The sequence below is a fragment of the Porcisia hertigi genome, chromosome 25, assembly GCF_017918235.1.
Source record: "Porcisia hertigi strain C119 chromosome 25, whole genome shotgun sequence".
NCBI classification, from domain to species: Eukaryota; Euglenozoa; class Kinetoplastea; order Trypanosomatida; family Trypanosomatidae; genus Porcisia; species Porcisia hertigi.
Genome location: NC_090584.1, coordinates 820272 through 836076, shown reverse-complemented (window position 1 = coordinate 836076; position 15805 = coordinate 820272). Strand labels below are relative to the sequence as shown.

General features: G+C 52.6%; 7 protein-coding genes across 7 annotated transcripts; 1 reads left to right on the top strand and 6 right to left on the bottom strand.

The window, feature by feature from the left end:
• Positions 1–510: 510 nt before the first annotated feature.
• JKF63_04734 (uncharacterized protein) lies at positions 511–2460 on the bottom strand (the record flags this gene model as incomplete). The annotated part of the gene is made up of 1 exon (XM_067900712.1): positions 511–2460. The coding sequence occupies one exon, from the start codon at positions 2458–2460 to the stop codon at positions 511–513; it is 1950 nt and encodes a 649-aa protein (XP_067756733.1).
• Positions 2461–3633: 1173 nt separating this feature from the next.
• Positions 3634–4950, bottom strand: JKF63_04733 (uncharacterized protein; the record flags this gene model as incomplete). Its single annotated transcript, XM_067900711.1, has 1 exon — positions 3634–4950. One exon carries the CDS (start codon positions 4948–4950, stop codon positions 3634–3636), a length of 1317 nt encoding a protein of 438 aa, XP_067756732.1.
• A 1824-nt stretch (positions 4951–6774) lies between these two features.
• Positions 6775–7707, bottom strand: JKF63_04732 (uncharacterized protein; the record flags this gene model as incomplete). The annotated part of the gene is made up of 1 exon (XM_067900710.1): positions 6775–7707. The coding sequence occupies one exon, from the start codon at positions 7705–7707 to the stop codon at positions 6775–6777; it is 933 nt and encodes a 310-aa protein (XP_067756731.1).
• An 898-nt stretch (positions 7708–8605) lies between these two features.
• JKF63_04731 (uncharacterized protein) lies at positions 8606–9754 on the bottom strand (the record flags this gene model as incomplete). The annotated part of the gene is made up of 1 exon (XM_067900709.1): positions 8606–9754. The coding sequence occupies one exon, from the start codon at positions 9752–9754 to the stop codon at positions 8606–8608; it is 1149 nt and encodes a 382-aa protein (XP_067756730.1).
• A 503-nt stretch (positions 9755–10257) lies between these two features.
• Positions 10258–12051, bottom strand: JKF63_04730 (uncharacterized protein; the record flags this gene model as incomplete). The annotated part of the gene is made up of 1 exon (XM_067900708.1): positions 10258–12051. One exon carries the CDS (start codon positions 12049–12051, stop codon positions 10258–10260), a length of 1794 nt encoding a protein of 597 aa, XP_067756729.1.
• A 389-nt stretch (positions 12052–12440) lies between these two features.
• On the bottom strand, positions 12441–13778 carry JKF63_04729 (uncharacterized protein; the record flags this gene model as incomplete). Its single annotated transcript, XM_067900707.1, has 1 exon — positions 12441–13778. One exon carries the CDS (start codon positions 13776–13778, stop codon positions 12441–12443), a length of 1338 nt encoding a protein of 445 aa, XP_067756728.1.
• Positions 13779–14951: 1173 nt separating this feature from the next.
• JKF63_04728 (uncharacterized protein) lies at positions 14952–15662 on the top strand (the record flags this gene model as incomplete). Its single annotated transcript, XM_067900706.1, has 1 exon — positions 14952–15662. One exon carries the CDS (start codon positions 14952–14954, stop codon positions 15660–15662), a length of 711 nt encoding a protein of 236 aa, XP_067756727.1.
• Positions 15663–15805: the final 143 nt, after the last annotated feature.

Here is a 15805-nt window from a genome sequence, read left to right as displayed (position 1 = left end):
GGACCAGCGTGATTTAGGTCAGTTCATTGCTAACATGTATGGTTCTTGTCTAACAAAAGATAAGATGGAGGACGTGTAGTAATCACTGGAGTGTGTGCGTATGTCTGTGTGTATGTGTGTGTGTGGCTGCACGATGATTCATTGCCAGGGACCCCAGAAGAAAATGAATAACACACACACGGCGGGGAGAAGAAAAAAGGGGGAATAGGCTGTTAATGCGTAGGAGGTGCAACGTCGCACCTCCTCGCGGATCCATCTCTCACCTGCTCCTAGCCAGTTCCTCTGTCGCCCTCTTTCAGCAGAGTAGACCAAAAAAGCGTCACTACACCCACACACAGAGAAGGAGGGGAGGGAGCAACCGTGCCGGCATCCTCGCCTCCTTTGGCGGGGAGGGAGGGGGGGGGGGGGGGGGCGTATCATAGTGCTGGACCTACATGCGCTCCTGGGCGCGCACTGATAGAATAATATAACTGCAGAGAACGCGACACGAGAAGATAACACTGCGTGCGGCTAGCGGTACGACGTACCCCCTTGTCGCATGTAGTCTGATAAAACTGACATTGGCCTGCTACGGTTGACGAGATGCTGATCGGCCTCAAACTCCTGTCGCTCTGCCTCCCGCATGCACTTGATGTGAATCTCGTTAGTCCAGCGCAGCTCCTCTTCACGGAGTTCTTCCAATGTTTGTTGCAGCTCGATCTCCATGCAGGCAATCCGCTCGTTGATGGCCTGGTTGCTCGCCTTGACCTTCTTCAAGTGGTCATTCAGCTGATCTACCCCTGCCGCCGCCTTTTCCTGCGCCCCGACTACCAGGTTCTCTGCCCGCAGCAACTCTTCCAACATGGTCTGGTGCCACGCCGTTCTATTCTCCTTTGCCGTCCCGCGGGTTTCGTCGACACGGCTTTGGATGTGTTGCATAGCATCACCCAATGCATCCATCAATTTGCCCCGCTCCATCTCCCTGCGAGCCTCCATGAGTCGACGCAGCTGCAGTAGCATTGTCTGTGCCTCGTTTGGTGTAACCGCCTGTTCAGCCAGCGCACCCACAACGTCCACGAGAGCGGCAATGGGACACTGACTTGTGGAGGGCCTCGCGGCTGCCTCCATTGTGGCACTCTCCAGACGCGCTCTCTTCTTCGCGGCGTCCATATCGCTTGGAGCCTCTTGCAGAGCAGCAGCGGCGGCTCCGGCAGTAGTAGTCTCCGTGGAGGACAAAGACTCGTGTGGCGCACGCTCCTTCTTGGCTGTTGGATTCGCTGTTGAGTCTGGGGAGCGCGGCACCGGCGGTCGACGGTGTTGGCGATTCTCCTCTTTCTGCGCTTGCAGTGCCTCCACAATCCACTGCCGCACGGGGGACAGCTTGAAAGTGGACAGCTCTTCATGAGACATAAAGAAAGTGACGGTGTCCATACCAGCCGTGTGGCTCAGCAGTACTTCCAGCTTAACAGGGAACTCCTCCAGCCGCACAATGACGCGACCATCGCGACCGAGAGTAATGGAGCGGATTATGCGATAGGGTATTGTAATGTTGTCGGCGTTGGCGGTCGTGACCATGACAATCACATAGTGGGGAGTGAAGTACGCATTCGTGGAGCTTGTCAGCGTCGTCTCGGCGGCGACAACCTCCTTCAGTGGGTAGCGCAGCACCTGTGCACGGCCCTCGTTGAGTTGCTCAATCAGCAATGTCATGCGAGATAGCAATGTGCCGTCGTTCGGCAGCGCACGAAGCCCCTCAATCGTGGTGGCCGGGAAAGACCCGCCCAGGTGCGAGAAAACGTCTTTGTTTTGTCGTGACACGCGGAACAGCAACTCGACGCACTGCAGCTGGAAGAAGACGTCAACGGAGGCGGCGCAGCAATCTGCGACGAACTTCCACGATGCCAGACGCTGCTTGTTTTGCTTCGACCCCTTCACAAGGTTGATTAGAGCCGTCGCCGCGCCTCGCTGCACGTGAAAGTGGCGGCGCGCCTCCTCTGCATTTGAGTGAACTCGCTGAAGTACCTTCGCGAACCCTCGCATAAACACTGCCCCACACTTTTCCTTTAGCGCCGCGCCATCGCACAGACTGCTGAGTACCTGAATAAGCTCCACGGTGCCGGCGCTGTGGAGCGGCAGCGCTTCCTGCTCCACCACAACTTTAAAAATGGCGTGCATTGTCTGCAACAGGGGCTCGTTCTGGACCATTGTGCGTATGCCCTCTTCAAAGGAAGCCTCACTGTGGGCAAAGCCCTCCGAGAAGAGTTTGAATAGCGCACAGAACGCGTTGCTGTCCTTGGCCGAGAGCGCCTCCTCTGCCCGCAGCAGTATGTACGAGCTCTCAAAGAAAATACTCTGCACCTCGAGCTCGTCCAGCGGTTCTGGGCGGCGCAGGATGGCGTCCACGGCATCTGGAATAGCGCTGAGAGGCTGCTCGACAATGTCGTGCATGTTGATGCGGTTTTTGGTCGGCTGACGAGGCATGATTACGACGGCGTACGTATGGATGGGTCTTAGAGAAGGTAGGTGAGTGCACAGCGCAGGATGCAGCTGCTGGGAACGACCTCCCTGCGTGTGAGAGTAAGGGGGTGAAGAGGTACAGGGACCCCCTCCAGAAGTCTTTGTATCTATGCGGGTACGCCTCTCTCTCTCTATGTATGTACGTATGCGTGAGCGCCAGTGGAAATACGGTAGCCGCTCGGTTGCTTTCCCTTTCAGTCCCCTCTGACTCCACTTTTCGCCGGACCTTTGAAAGATATCCGATACGCACACACACACACACACACACACACACACACACACACATGCGCGCAGAAAGAGCACAGGAGAAAAGGGCAGAGAAAAAAACAGTTGATGCAGAGGTGGCAACAGAAGAGCAAGATACGACAGAAAGTGGGTGAGGAAAGAAAACAGAGGTGGGAAGGAGGGGACGCCAAACAAAGAAGCATGCGTCAAGGCCTCAGCACACAGTCTCTTCGGTTTTTCTGGTCTGTGTGCGAACGTGCGTGCGCGCCACTTTTTTCCCTCATGATTGTCAATATCAAAAAGAGAAATTAATGCGAAGAGAAAGGAGGGCGAGGTGCCGGAGGAATAGGAAGAAAGGTGTGCGATAGAAAAGAGCGGAGTGTGATGAAGCGGTGGGATCAAGAGAAAACCCCAAAAAAAAAGGTGCCACGTAGACACTGGCGCGATATACATGCCCGCATACACCCGTAGCCTCTGTGAGGAAGGAGGATGCACAGCAATAACATCAGAAGCGCGCGCGTGTGTGTGTGTGTGTCTGTGTGTGTGTGTGTGTGAGGGGAAGGGGGGGGTTCCTGTTTGTCTGGGGGCCAACCTCTCTCCGTTTCTTTGAATCCAGCGGTGGGAGTGATCCAGACAACTGTCACAGGAGCTGATAGAGGAAAAGAGACCTGACAACATGGCCACGGTGGGCAACAACGAAATACGGGTAATGACCCATATATGGTGGAGGGAGTCGAAAAGAAGGGGGGGGAGAGAGGGGGGCGGGAAAACCGGAGAAACGTACAGATAATGAAGAGCCGCCCTCGTCCCTTTCTGATACGCCTGCGTCATAAACGATTATAGCGCACGTCAAAAGGCAGAGAGGGGCGAAGAACCGCTTCACGCACTCGCCACTCACGGACACAACTACACCTAATAGCAGCAGAGATCGCTCGTCACATCAGACAGATCCCTTAAGACCGCTGCGCTGCTGCTCGGCACGGTGTGTGCCGAGCGATGAAAAACCAACAGTTTCCGCGCATCATCAACGCGAGCATCAATGAGACCCAGGAGAATAGCACTCGTGCACAGTTCCTTGCACGGCTGCTCCTGCAGCTGCAGCCGAGCGCCGAGATCCAGAAGCGACAGCGTGCCAAAGCTCTTGGAGTACGAGATCAGATAGTTTGTGCGCAGCTTGAACATCATCGGCTCCACGTACGGCGCAAACTCCGAATCCTTGGAGAAGCAGTCCGCGTTATCCGGAGCTTGCAACACCTCCAGAAAAGTCGACACGTCCAATGCGGCCGCTGCCTTCCAGAGGGCACGTACTGGGCGAACAGACGGGTGATTTGCCAGCGTCTCCTCCTGCGCGAACACGTCCACCGGAAGCCCGGACATAACGGTGGAGAGCACTACGTACTTGACCACTTTGTACTCCTGGACATCACCGCTCTCTGTGTGGCAGCGGAGAGCCGTGGAAAATGCGCGGTGAGCTGCCACCCAATCCGCGTCGTGCAAAAACAAGTGCCCGGCGGACTCCATGGCGCTGCCAATCATGCGCAGTGACGGCAACGCCGCACGCACTCTACCCAAGTCGTAGTAGACACGCCGAAGCTCTGCGTAGCGCTTGAGCTTGCGGTACGCAGTGAGTTGAAGAGTGAGGATGTGATATATGGAGGTGGCGTTGACCTGGGTCATGGTGGCACTGGACTCATCGCACTGTTCCAGTGCCGCCTGCAAGTCCATGAGTGACTCCTCGTACTTGGCCTCTTCTACAAGTAGAGTGGCACGGTGCAGAAGAGTGGGCACAACGACATCCCGATAAAGCTCTGGCTGTCCGGTGGCCACCCCCACCGTGAGGTTCAAGATACACCCTCGCCACTCTGCCGGCACACGCTGGCTCTCCTCGGTGAATTTGAGCATCGCCTTTGCCACCGCAGCAGCGCTGATGTCAGGGTGGGCAAAGTGAACGACCTGCGCGTAGTAGTCCGCCATGGCGTCATACCGCTTCGCGATCCGAGAGGCGCGTGCAAGCATCTTCAGTGCCTTGAAGGTCCATTTACCGTGCTCACCGTCCTCAGCTACAACCTCTTGCAGACACCGCAGACTCTGCTCCACATTGTTCTGCATGAAGCTCTTACCATCCACGTATTTGATCTCCAACGGGTCCACGTCCATCACCTCGTCAGCGCTGTTGTCGTAGTACTCGTCGTAGCCCCCATCCTCGTTGTAGTAATAGTCCTGCTCCATTCCTTGATTGATTGCCTTTGTTAATTCTCTGGGTCTCCCTCGGTCCCAGCGGCACAAAGAAGGGGTAGTGAGAGAAAAAAAAAAGACGCTGTTAATGCGGCCTACCCCTTCCCTCTATTCAACAGTCTTGCGAGACGAACGTGAATGAGAAAAAAAAAGCCCAGAACCCAGCCCAGATAATGACAGGTACTGCGCAAGAACAAAGCTGAACGGAAGACAACACAAAACAGGGGCCATGTCGTCGCAGTACGCAGGGGAGCTGACGCGCACACCCGCCACGAGCACGACTGCAATCGTGCGTGTAATGAACGTGTGTATGTGGGGGAGGGGGGGTGCTCAGGAGCAACACAAGAAGAAAAAAAGCAGGCGAACGAGTGAAGGTAACAAAAAAAGGGGGAGAGACGGACTCCGCGAGCAGACAACTAAAAAAAAGGAAGGGGAGGAACAGAATGCGTATGGATGTCGGAGTGCATGTAAGAACGTGAGCTGTTTGTGTGTTTGTGGGTATGCCTGTGTGCCTCGTTCTGTGAAGGAACAAGGCATGCGGGAGGCGAAGTATGGCTAAAAATGGAGAAAAGCCCTCAAAAAAAAAACGGGAACATCAAAAAAGAGGGGAATAGAAAAAAAAAAAGACGGTGGAAGCGGAGATAAAGGAAGAGCGGTATGTTCATCACAGGATGAAGGGAAGAGGAAGAAAAGGTGCAGCCTGTGATTCCACCGCTGAGGGAGCACCAAAAAAAATGATACGTTGGCGTGCAGTGTCCTTTGCTCGCCACAGCGGCAGCAAGCCCAAAAGAGGCGTGATGAAAAGAAACGTAGACCTGGGTGCCTCTATCCTGTTTTCCAGTACTGGAAGCGCCACACGCAGGGAAAGAGTCACCGTCAAACCCACATCACGCGACCCACGATGAGCGTGGGAAAAAAAGAAGAGGGTGAGCTTTCACGACACGCCGACCGGGGACCCTCACGAGTGTAGAGAAGCGGAGCAAGCATATGGGAGGAAACGAGTGGGCGCAGAGTCCGGGAAAAATGCGTTTCCAAGATACGAAAAAAGGACGCTGCAGCCTTACAGTCTCGGGTTGTACGCCTGTGAACTAAAAATGTGTGCTCCTGGTTGCTCCTCGACCCACTGTTGCCGCAACTGCGCCTATTGATGTTTCTATCCTCCCATACAAGGAGGATTTGGGTCGGTGTGTGTGTTTTCTGTGTGTGCACACACAGACGCGCGCGTGCAAGTTTGGTTTTTTGCTTATTTGATTGTTTTTCCTCGTCGTACGGTAACTACATGGAAAAAAGAAAAAGGGGGAGCGAGAGGACCAACAAAGAAAACGAAAAAGCTCAGAGCCGGCCAGGACACAAAGAGAGGAAGAAAAGTCTATCATACATCTGAATGAAAGATGGGACGGGAAAAAGCGGAAAGGGAAACAGAATGAGGGGTTATCCCTCCGGGAGACGCCTCCCCCCCCCCTCCCCTCCCTCCATCAACATACTCACACCCACACACGGGGTACACACACAGACGCACACACGAAAACAACAAAAACGACGATCACCCACAAGTAGAAGCTGAGAATTGGCGCACACATGCAGGCCACGCACACACACGAACGTATACCCCAAGCCTCCACCCCACTCCGTAGAGGTGAACGGCGGCCAAGCGCAAGACGAATATACACACATAAAGGCCGGCGTAACACGCAGACAATTCCAACAAAGTTATGAACGCACCTCCACAAGAAAGTAAGCCGCCTTCCCCCCCCCCCCCCCATCACGCATGCGCACCGACGGGCCCGCCCCCGCTATCGGCACAAGAATCGCTTTTCGTCAGCTGTTGTAGATGCAACTCTCATAGCTGGGCACCATGTACTTGATATTGATGTACGCATCTTCACCACCGTGCTGCTCTAAAATCTGTAGCGTCTCGTTCACCAGGTCACCCACATCATCGCGGTTGCGCTGACCGTAGTCCATGGCGTCGCTGCGGCTACGCCTCTTGTGGACGTTCTTGAATAGGTTCAGCACCGGCAGGATTTGGCGATAGTACGGCACAAGGGCCTCACCGATGAGGTCGTCACTGACGACGAGCTGCTGAATAATACGCAGAGTTGCGCAGATTATATCACGATGACGCGTGTTTAGGGCCGTCTTGATAGGAATGATCAACTGGGGAATGGTGGGCAGAATCTTGGACCCGCCCCGCTCCAGCAGATCAAGGCAGCCCTGGCGCGCCAAAAACATGTACGGTTCCTCCGTCTCACGGATACCGTCAAAGAAAATGGGGAGGTAGTGATGATAGTCCAGTTTTGTAACCTCCACCTTCCAGTCTATGGTAGGACGGCTGCCGTGGCAGACAGCGATGGGCAAATCGCCACGGTTGTACGCACGCCGAAACTCTGTGGGTGGGATCATGCGCCTTTTAAACGCGCCCGCCTTGGGTGGTGCGCTCTTTCCGCACCCCTTTTCAGAAAAGGCGGCATCCTGCAAATCACGCGGACGACCTTTGCGCAAAGAGCTGCTCGCGCCGCCGTAGCCACGCATCGTTCCAGTGTACTTGAAGCGCACACCCGTCACGGCCGCATTTGTGGCAGCGGCCTCACCGGCCGGCGCATCGACACTCTGAGCTGGCGCAGACTTCTTGGTGCCCCTGCAAGCGGGAGCAGCGCCGAAAGGACCGGCCCCAGCAGCCTTGTTGTACTTGAGCAGGGACGGGTCCTTCTTCGTACCCTTCAGAATGGGTTTGATCTCGTAGCTACTCATGGCGGCACAGAATGCTCCGATTGAGGGAAAGGTGTAACGCAGGCACACAAGAAGAAAGCTGCCGAGCTGAACAAAAATATAAAATAAAAAAGAGAAGATTGTTTTTTTCTATTTTCCGGTGGTGTACGACGGAGGCTGTGCAACGTCACTGTGGTAGCGTTGACCGTCTGAGGCAACTAATGAGGAGCAGAAAATCCTTTTTTTTTAAGAGTTGGTTGCAGCAGTTCAAGAATTACTTAGCGCAAGCGCAAACATCAGTTGGGAGGGGAAAAAAGACTTGGCAGTGTGCGAGCAGGAACAGGGGGTAAAGAGAGCGGGAACCGATGTGGTTTCCCAGAGCCATACGTCCACCAACAGGCCTTCCTCATACACATATACATACACCTCTCTGCAACGAGGATATGGAACCCGCTGTGGTTGGTGGTCAACTACGTCCGAGTGCGTGTATGTTTGCAGACGTGTAGAAAGGTGGAAATCAGTGAGCAGAACTTCGGACCTTTTTTTTTTTGAGGGGGGGGGGAGGGGGACTACCCACGAAGGCATATATACTTTTTGTTTTCATAGGGGCGGTTGTCAACAGAGATTCTTATAGTATATATATATATATATATGATCCCCTCACAGCATTGAGAGGAATGCGGTTCAGCAGTCATTATAACTTCCATCCACTTATGTGTGTTATACTGTTCACTCACCTTATGTAGTGAATGTGATTGCCCTCCGACGGCAAAGGAGTGCGATCACCGCTAGTCACCTCCCCTCCCACTTCTCTACTCTCCGTGAGAAAAAGCAGATGGTCACCCGCTGGACATCCTTGCAAGAGCGGTGGCACGCAAATGTTGATCTCATCACATGCGCCACACAGCGAGAGATGAAGAGCCACATTACGAGCGGACAGTCACGCAGGCACGTCTGTGTCCTTGGGGTGAACAGCGCTGCTCTCTCTTGTTTCGCCCATGAGCGCAGCAACATCCGTGCCTTTGGCCGCCAACTGCTTCAGCTTCGTCTTGTGCTTATTGCTACCAATGTGCTCCTTGTACTGGTTTTCTGACTTGAACTGCTTTTTGCACGCAGGGCAGTTAAACGACGTCACCACGTCGTCGTTGTCACCTTCGAGCATGGCAAAGCCTGCCGCGTGCGCGCCGACACCGCCGTTCCCACGCATCATCTCCTTTGTCTGCCGTTCCTTCTCGTACAGCATCTCCAACGTTGACCCATCCATCGCCTCACCTCGCGCCGCTCGCTCTGCCTCCTCCCGGGCCTCGCGCTCCGCTGCCTCTGCCCAGATTCGCTCATTTGCCTCGCGGCGCCGCTTTAGACGCTCAATCTCCTGCCGCTCACGCTCTTCGCGCTTCGCCTCCTCCTCTTTCTCCTGGCGCTCCAATTCCGCCTTTACACGCGGATCGCGACGGTAAACAAACTGAGCAAGGCTTTGCACCGTACGCACGTACTCCTTCTTGGCCGCGTCGCGCGCCTTGCTGTTGATGCGATCAGCCATGCGGCGGGAGTAGCGATCCTCCATCTCGCTCACCTTGTATTCATCCTTCCAGCTAAATGTCTTGTAAGTGCTGAAGTTGCGCCAATGACCATAGAATCTCTGAACATCCGCCCAGCCACTTGTACTTGTGCCAAACCCTGGCCATGACTTTGCGCGGGAGTCGTAGTCGGACTCCTCATCAATGAGCAAGTCAAACACTCTGTGATAGACGGTGTAGAACCCGCTCTCACCGTCGTCGAAGCCATCGAAGCAGCTTGCAGTGAAATACTCATAAAGGTTCAACTCATCCGGGTCATCACTGCCATCGCCACCGCGAAGGATTGCCTCACGATGCGAGTCGTACCAGGCGCGCTCATCCGGGTCACTAAGGATAGAGTACGCGTTTTGAACCTCTTTGAAGCGTATCGCAGCCTCTTCCTGATTACCGTAGTTTTTGTCAGGGTGATACTGGAGTGACTTCTTTTTGTAGGCGGCGCGAACCTCGTCATAAGTAGCCTTCCGCCCCACCTCAAGCACCTCGTAGTAGCAACGGATGCGAATCGCCCCCATGTTTCTCCCTTTTTTTATCCTACGTGAAGAGACAACACACACACAGCATGCAGTAAGAATAGGAAGAGTGAATAGCGAAGGCCACGCATACTGGCACAGTTTGAGAGTAAATTTCAATTCGAATACGGGAGCACCCGTTGCAGGCGTTGGATTACGCAAGGCGGAAGATCCCCCTTGCCAGCCTTTTACCTCTTCTTTTTTTTTTCGTTCGGGACAAAAGAGGCCCGTGTGTCCAGCAGGCACACACACACACACAGACAGCATATGCACGTGTATGTATATGTATATAGTGTCGTTGTGTATGTGCATGCGTGCAAAAGAGAAGGAAAGACGACACAGCATTCCTGTTTTGCTTCGTTGTCGTCTTCCGTTTGCTTTCTCCGTCGGGCTCATCGAAGAAGTCGTTTTGTGTGCGCGCAACAGGTATATATAAATAACGAAAAGGCACGCCCTTGGGGCAAAAAATAAACGTTAGAAAACGGTGAGCAAACGGTTGTACGTCTTCAGCGCGACGGCTCAAACGGAAGCAGCGATCGGATCAATCGATTTCCGCTTGTGAGGTCTGTGGTACCTATAAAGATGCGATGCGGCTTGCCACTGCTGGAAAGTCGTTCCTCCAGGAAGCGCAGGGCACTCACCTCGGAAGCTGTGACTCCGCCAATGAAAAAGACAAGAGCTGTCTTGGTTTTGCCGGTGATCTCCACCTCGTTAAGCAGCTCCGTTTTGTCGCCAGGGAGAAAACTGAGTATACCATCCTCCGCGTCCCAGGCGTGTGGATTCCGTAAAATGGTTTCTACCACTCGGACAAGAGGGGGAGCGTAACCGCCATACGCACGCGCGATGTCATTCGAGTCATCGTCGATTAGGGACGTATTCCATGTCTGAAGATGCTTTCGAACAGCTGCGTAACCGCTTCCCTTTCCGACCTGCACACCAAGCAGGCCGCATTTCTCCAGCAAGAAGAAAGTAGCGATGACATGCGGGATGCCATAGACAAGCATCATGTTCTCCTTCAGGCTGGAGAGGTCCTTCTCGCGCAGTCCACCATTGACAAGGGACAGAAGTGCAATCAGACGGATAACAATCTCAAGCTTTTCCTTTTGAAGGACGAGGTCTTCAATGTACTTTAGAGCATCACCCTCATTCGTTTGCTGAATTATGTTGTGCTCTATCGAAATGCGCTTCTTGAAAGCCATGCTCTGCGCAGTCTTGCTAATTTCTGTGGCAACGTTGGTATGAATGCCAATCAAACGATGCATCTCCTGCATCTCTGGAAGACCCTTCATGAACTCTTTCAGCTCCCTCAACTGATGGACCTCCTTTCGCTTGTCGTAATTTTGCTTCACCCAGAGGGATTTTTGGTAGAGGACCGAACCCACCCCAGTGAAACTCTTGTCACGAATTTCAGCAAAGATTCTGTCGAAGCCGCTTAAAACCACCTTTTCATTTATCCCGACACCAGAGCTCTCACTCAGGCTAAATGGAAATCGAGTCTCACAGTTCTCAATATTGTACAGCTCGTCGATAAGCCCCTCGTACGTCAGTTGTGTCATCAACGGCGTTACAAGATCCACGCAACGATCCATAATGATAAGTGTCTCCACTTCGGAAGGGATGTCAGTAATAAAACTTTGGCCCACATCGTTCTGCATGCGCCGAAGAAGCTGAACGACCCTGGCGGCATTGTTACCCTTTCCCCGGATGTGCGGGATGATACCAAAGCGCGCTGTCTGTAGCTTAAGCAAAAGCCTGGCAATCCAGGCAAGATTACTCAGGTCGCCATCTGCAAATACAGACTTGAACGACAGCGGCAGCCCCATGGTGAAAACTTTTTCCTCCAGAAATAGGTAGTCTAAATCAAGACTTGCAATACGTAAGGTAGGAAATGTTTGGGAGAGCTTGAACTCGTCCTCCATCACTTGCTCCGCAATCAACGTCTTCTGTGGGACATAAAGGATCGTCGGTTTTGCATTTGCAAACCGTTGAGTATAGGACAGCATGTGAACGACAACAGATCGCATGCCGTTCAGGTCCGGGTTCAGAATGTACACAACGTTGTCGGCTGAAACAAAGTTGATGTCGCTTTGAAATGGAAAAACACCGACGACTCCTTTGTCGCGACCGAAATTTTGTGGTGTGATTCCTAGGCGGCTGAGAACGGAGAGAATGTGTTGCTCAATGAAAACAATAGCGGTTCCGTGACCCTCGTAGACCCTGGCAAGAGCGCTCAGAAATTCCTGCTTGGGTACCTCATTCAGACCCTCCACTAGAGCAGAAGCCTCACTAGGGAAACTCATTCTTCGGCATTGATATCGCTGATTGTGCTACCAGGGGTGCCTAAGAAAAATCGCTATGCGAGTTACGCAGTAGAAGTAACGGTTTTCGCTGAAAAGGATGAGAGAGGAGCCACCGGCGGAAGATACTATCAAGAAGTGAAGCAGCTCAAACAACAACAACAAAGGCGGTAGCAAGAACCTGAATGCAAGATGCATGTTGCTCTCCATCATGTCATTGCTGACCACTAGAAAGACGCTGTACGACACGCGTGGTCTCCAGAGGAAAGCATCGTTGGTACCTCAGCATTTTCTTTTGTTAGTGTCAATAAGCTTCGATAACTTTGTTGCTTCAGTGCGCCGTTTTTAGGGTGTCATGTAAATTAACTTTTGAGGAGATTCACTAATTTTTTTCAAGTGCTGGTAATCCAGCGGACACTACCAACAAGTAAAGTGATCTTTTCAGAGGGAAATGTAAAATGGGTGCTTGTCAGCAAGTAAATGCCAGCTGGGTCAATTGTCTGCACTCTCGCATAGGCAACCGGTGAGGACTGAAGTGCAGTGCCCGACTTCGGCGAGAACAGTGCGCCAATGCAGCCCACAATGCCCTGTAACTCCTCCCTTGGGACTGCAGACAAGACCACTTGCCCGTGCTCCTCTTTGAGGATGAGGACATCGATGCTATTGAAAGGTTTTGACCACTGTGACGGGTGCAGACCCACTGCACCTGCGCCCAGAAAATAGTCGCTATACCTCGATGTCATCACAGCATCAGCGTTGGGTGGAGGCACGACGCTAAAGTTATGTGAAATACGATCTATCTTCACGTAGTCTGGCTGACCTGGGTTTCCGCGATCGTGTCGCAGATACAGAGTGTGAAACAGGTCGTCATCACCAAGGCAAAGCACGTTGGTAATGTCGTACTGCTGTATGAGCTCACTGACAACATTCATACCAGCACTACCGTGTACCTCCGGTAAAAGAACAATTGCACCGCTGAACCCGTACAGGTCGTTTGCGTGTATCGACAAGCGTTCTCGAACACAGTTGAGCAAGAGCTTTGAAAAATGCACGTATGCTGCCCCTATCAAAGCCTCCCCTAGCTTGTTGAAGGACTCGACTTCTGTGGTACCTACAAAACACGTTGTGCTCACAAGCGAGAGTGACATTACTTCATCCAGAGAGACTGGATAATCCACAACTGCTGCTCCAATGGAGCCAGGTAAGCCAATCATTTGCTGAACTCCAGGATCCATATCAACTAGAGTTGGCCTCCAACCGGCACGCGCAGCATAGTTGACTAGCGTACGTGCAACCATAGTCTTGCCGGTCAGTTGCCCACCGCAAATCAGTGTCACAGGACCAGCGGACTGTGTCTTCTCTGCGACGAGGCGTTGCGTGTGCAACACACAATGGTATTCCACAAGGGGTCGAGTGATCGACTTCGTTGACGAGCGAATCACGCCCCGCAGCAACTGCTCAGACCCCTCTATCCGGACGACGCTTACGGTCCACGCAAAAATATTGAGAGTGGCTCCAGGCAGGAGATAGTATGAGATGTCCGCCACGAGAGGGCTGCCGGTGACATCAACCCGTGAGTCTATGGTGTCAGTTGAAGGCTCTAGCTTGATCGACGCCGAGCACTTGGGCTCATGAAGAGGGACAATTACAATAAGTTCGCCATCCGCTGGAATTGTCACCGATATACTCTTAGTCGAACACCCTACCTTTGGCTGGATGAAATTGGTCATGACCTCCTGGCTACGCCGTTCAAACGAGTTCGCCACTCTTGATGAAGTGATTCTGGGGGAAAAAAGATAGAGTGATGGCCAGGAGAAGTGAGGGGTGATGGTGCACAACAAAGAAGAGTCATTAGTGGCAGCGCATCACTGAACGAGTCTCCCACGTGAAGCATGAGCCGCGAGGTGAAAGTGGTGCAGATCTGATCTCAGTTCTACAGAGACACCTTCTAGCTAAATCGAGTTGCTTGTAGCACGGATGTGTTCTCTTACCTTTCTTGGCAGTCAGCCAGCTTATTTTTGTCAAGCAATTCCTCGTGCGCACGGTTTGTGAATTCAGCAATGCAATGCTGCCGATATCAATAGGCTACTGATAAACAACTTATTAACGCTTTTTCTAACGCGAGTCTAGAAGTCGCTCGATAGGAGAAAAGCAATTGTTGAACGCCGCTCTTTTCTCGTGCCCAGTGCTCCCCACCCCATCTCCCACGATATTCGATCCGCACCCTGTTTTTTCTTCCCCCCCCCCCCCCCCCCGTCACCACGCAGGGTTTACCCTTCCTTGAGTATCGCGAGTGTCGCAGACACCCCAAGAAGAGCAGTTTTGGTTTGCTGGCAGGCGCACAATCCCATCCATTTCACTGGAAAACCTGGGGCGTGGGATCACTAGCAGCCGCAGACCATTACCTGTACGTCCATCGCAAAACGCTCACTTCGGCGTGAAGCTCTTTGCATGTCCCCCCCCCCCTGAAAGCTCACACTTGATCATGCCCTTTGCCTTTCTGGTCAGCTGCATCGGTCGCAACTAATACGAAAAAATGACTTCAATTTCTCAGCGCAAGGTTATGCAAACAACGTCTGTGGACGAAAAAAAAAATAGAAAATGCTGTACCGTTTCAAATGTCGTCAACGAGCAAAACTGCTCTCTCTGCAACGCCCTCCCCCTCCTTGTGATTGAACCAAAGCTCTCACGCAGGTTTTGTTGCAAATTTGACGACCGGCCTCGCATATTGTGATGCCTGATATGCCTTTCCCAGCACAATGCGACCTTCTTTAGCACCTGACACCTGACGTTTCTACCGACTTCACTCCTGCCTGATGAATCTGTTTTGAGGCTTGTACATTTGTGTTTACTTCGTGTTCTCAAAGCACCTTGGTGAAGCTGCTTTACTTTGAAGGGAAGCCATGAGACGTAGCCTCGCGCTTTCCGTTCGCTCAACGGCTGCGTGTCTCTTGAGTGCGAAGAAGTTGTTGCAGTACGAGCAAGAGGCTTACGAGTCACACCGACGCTTCACGGAGTCGAAAACCTACCCTGGCACTATTCGAGCGGCTACTCCTGGTGATACTCGATTTTACATGGGAAGCGCAGAGACCATTTTGCACGAGAACGAGCGGCACTACTGGCGCGCTGTCGTTGATGACCCACAAGTTGAGCACCTCGTGGCCTTGCGTATCCGCTTTAAAACGTTCGTTTGGGTTACCAGTGGCTGGGAGCAGCGGATACAAGTGGTGCAAGTGATGGCACAGCGTGATGCAACAATCGCCGAACTCATGCAACAGGTAAGGATTGAGAATCAATCGCCTTATTTATGCACCTCTTCGTTTAAGCTAAGCATCGATGGCAAGGATTTAGATGAGCTGAAAACCCTTGCAGATTACGGCATCAATGAATATTCTCGTATTGACGCTATCGAGGAGAACGATCACCAGCTACATACGGAGGCTGAGAGTCCAAAGGATTGGAACATAGATGAGATGACGGACGAAGTGTTACTGAGGAGCCCTTACAAGGAGATGGCGATGCAACCGCAACCAAATTTGGCTCCGCGCTACGAGGCAAGACCGAAGGGGTTCTACGGAAAGAATGACTACAGCGGGATGAAGCAGTCGTCTTGATTTCTTTGATGCCAAAAGTATCACGGTGATTGAGTGACCAAAGAGTTCGCGCCGTTTTTTTGTGTCTGTGTGTCTTCAAAATTTTGTCAGAAAAGTGTCGCACATGAAACTGGAGCGAACATGATACGGAACGATTGCCTCGA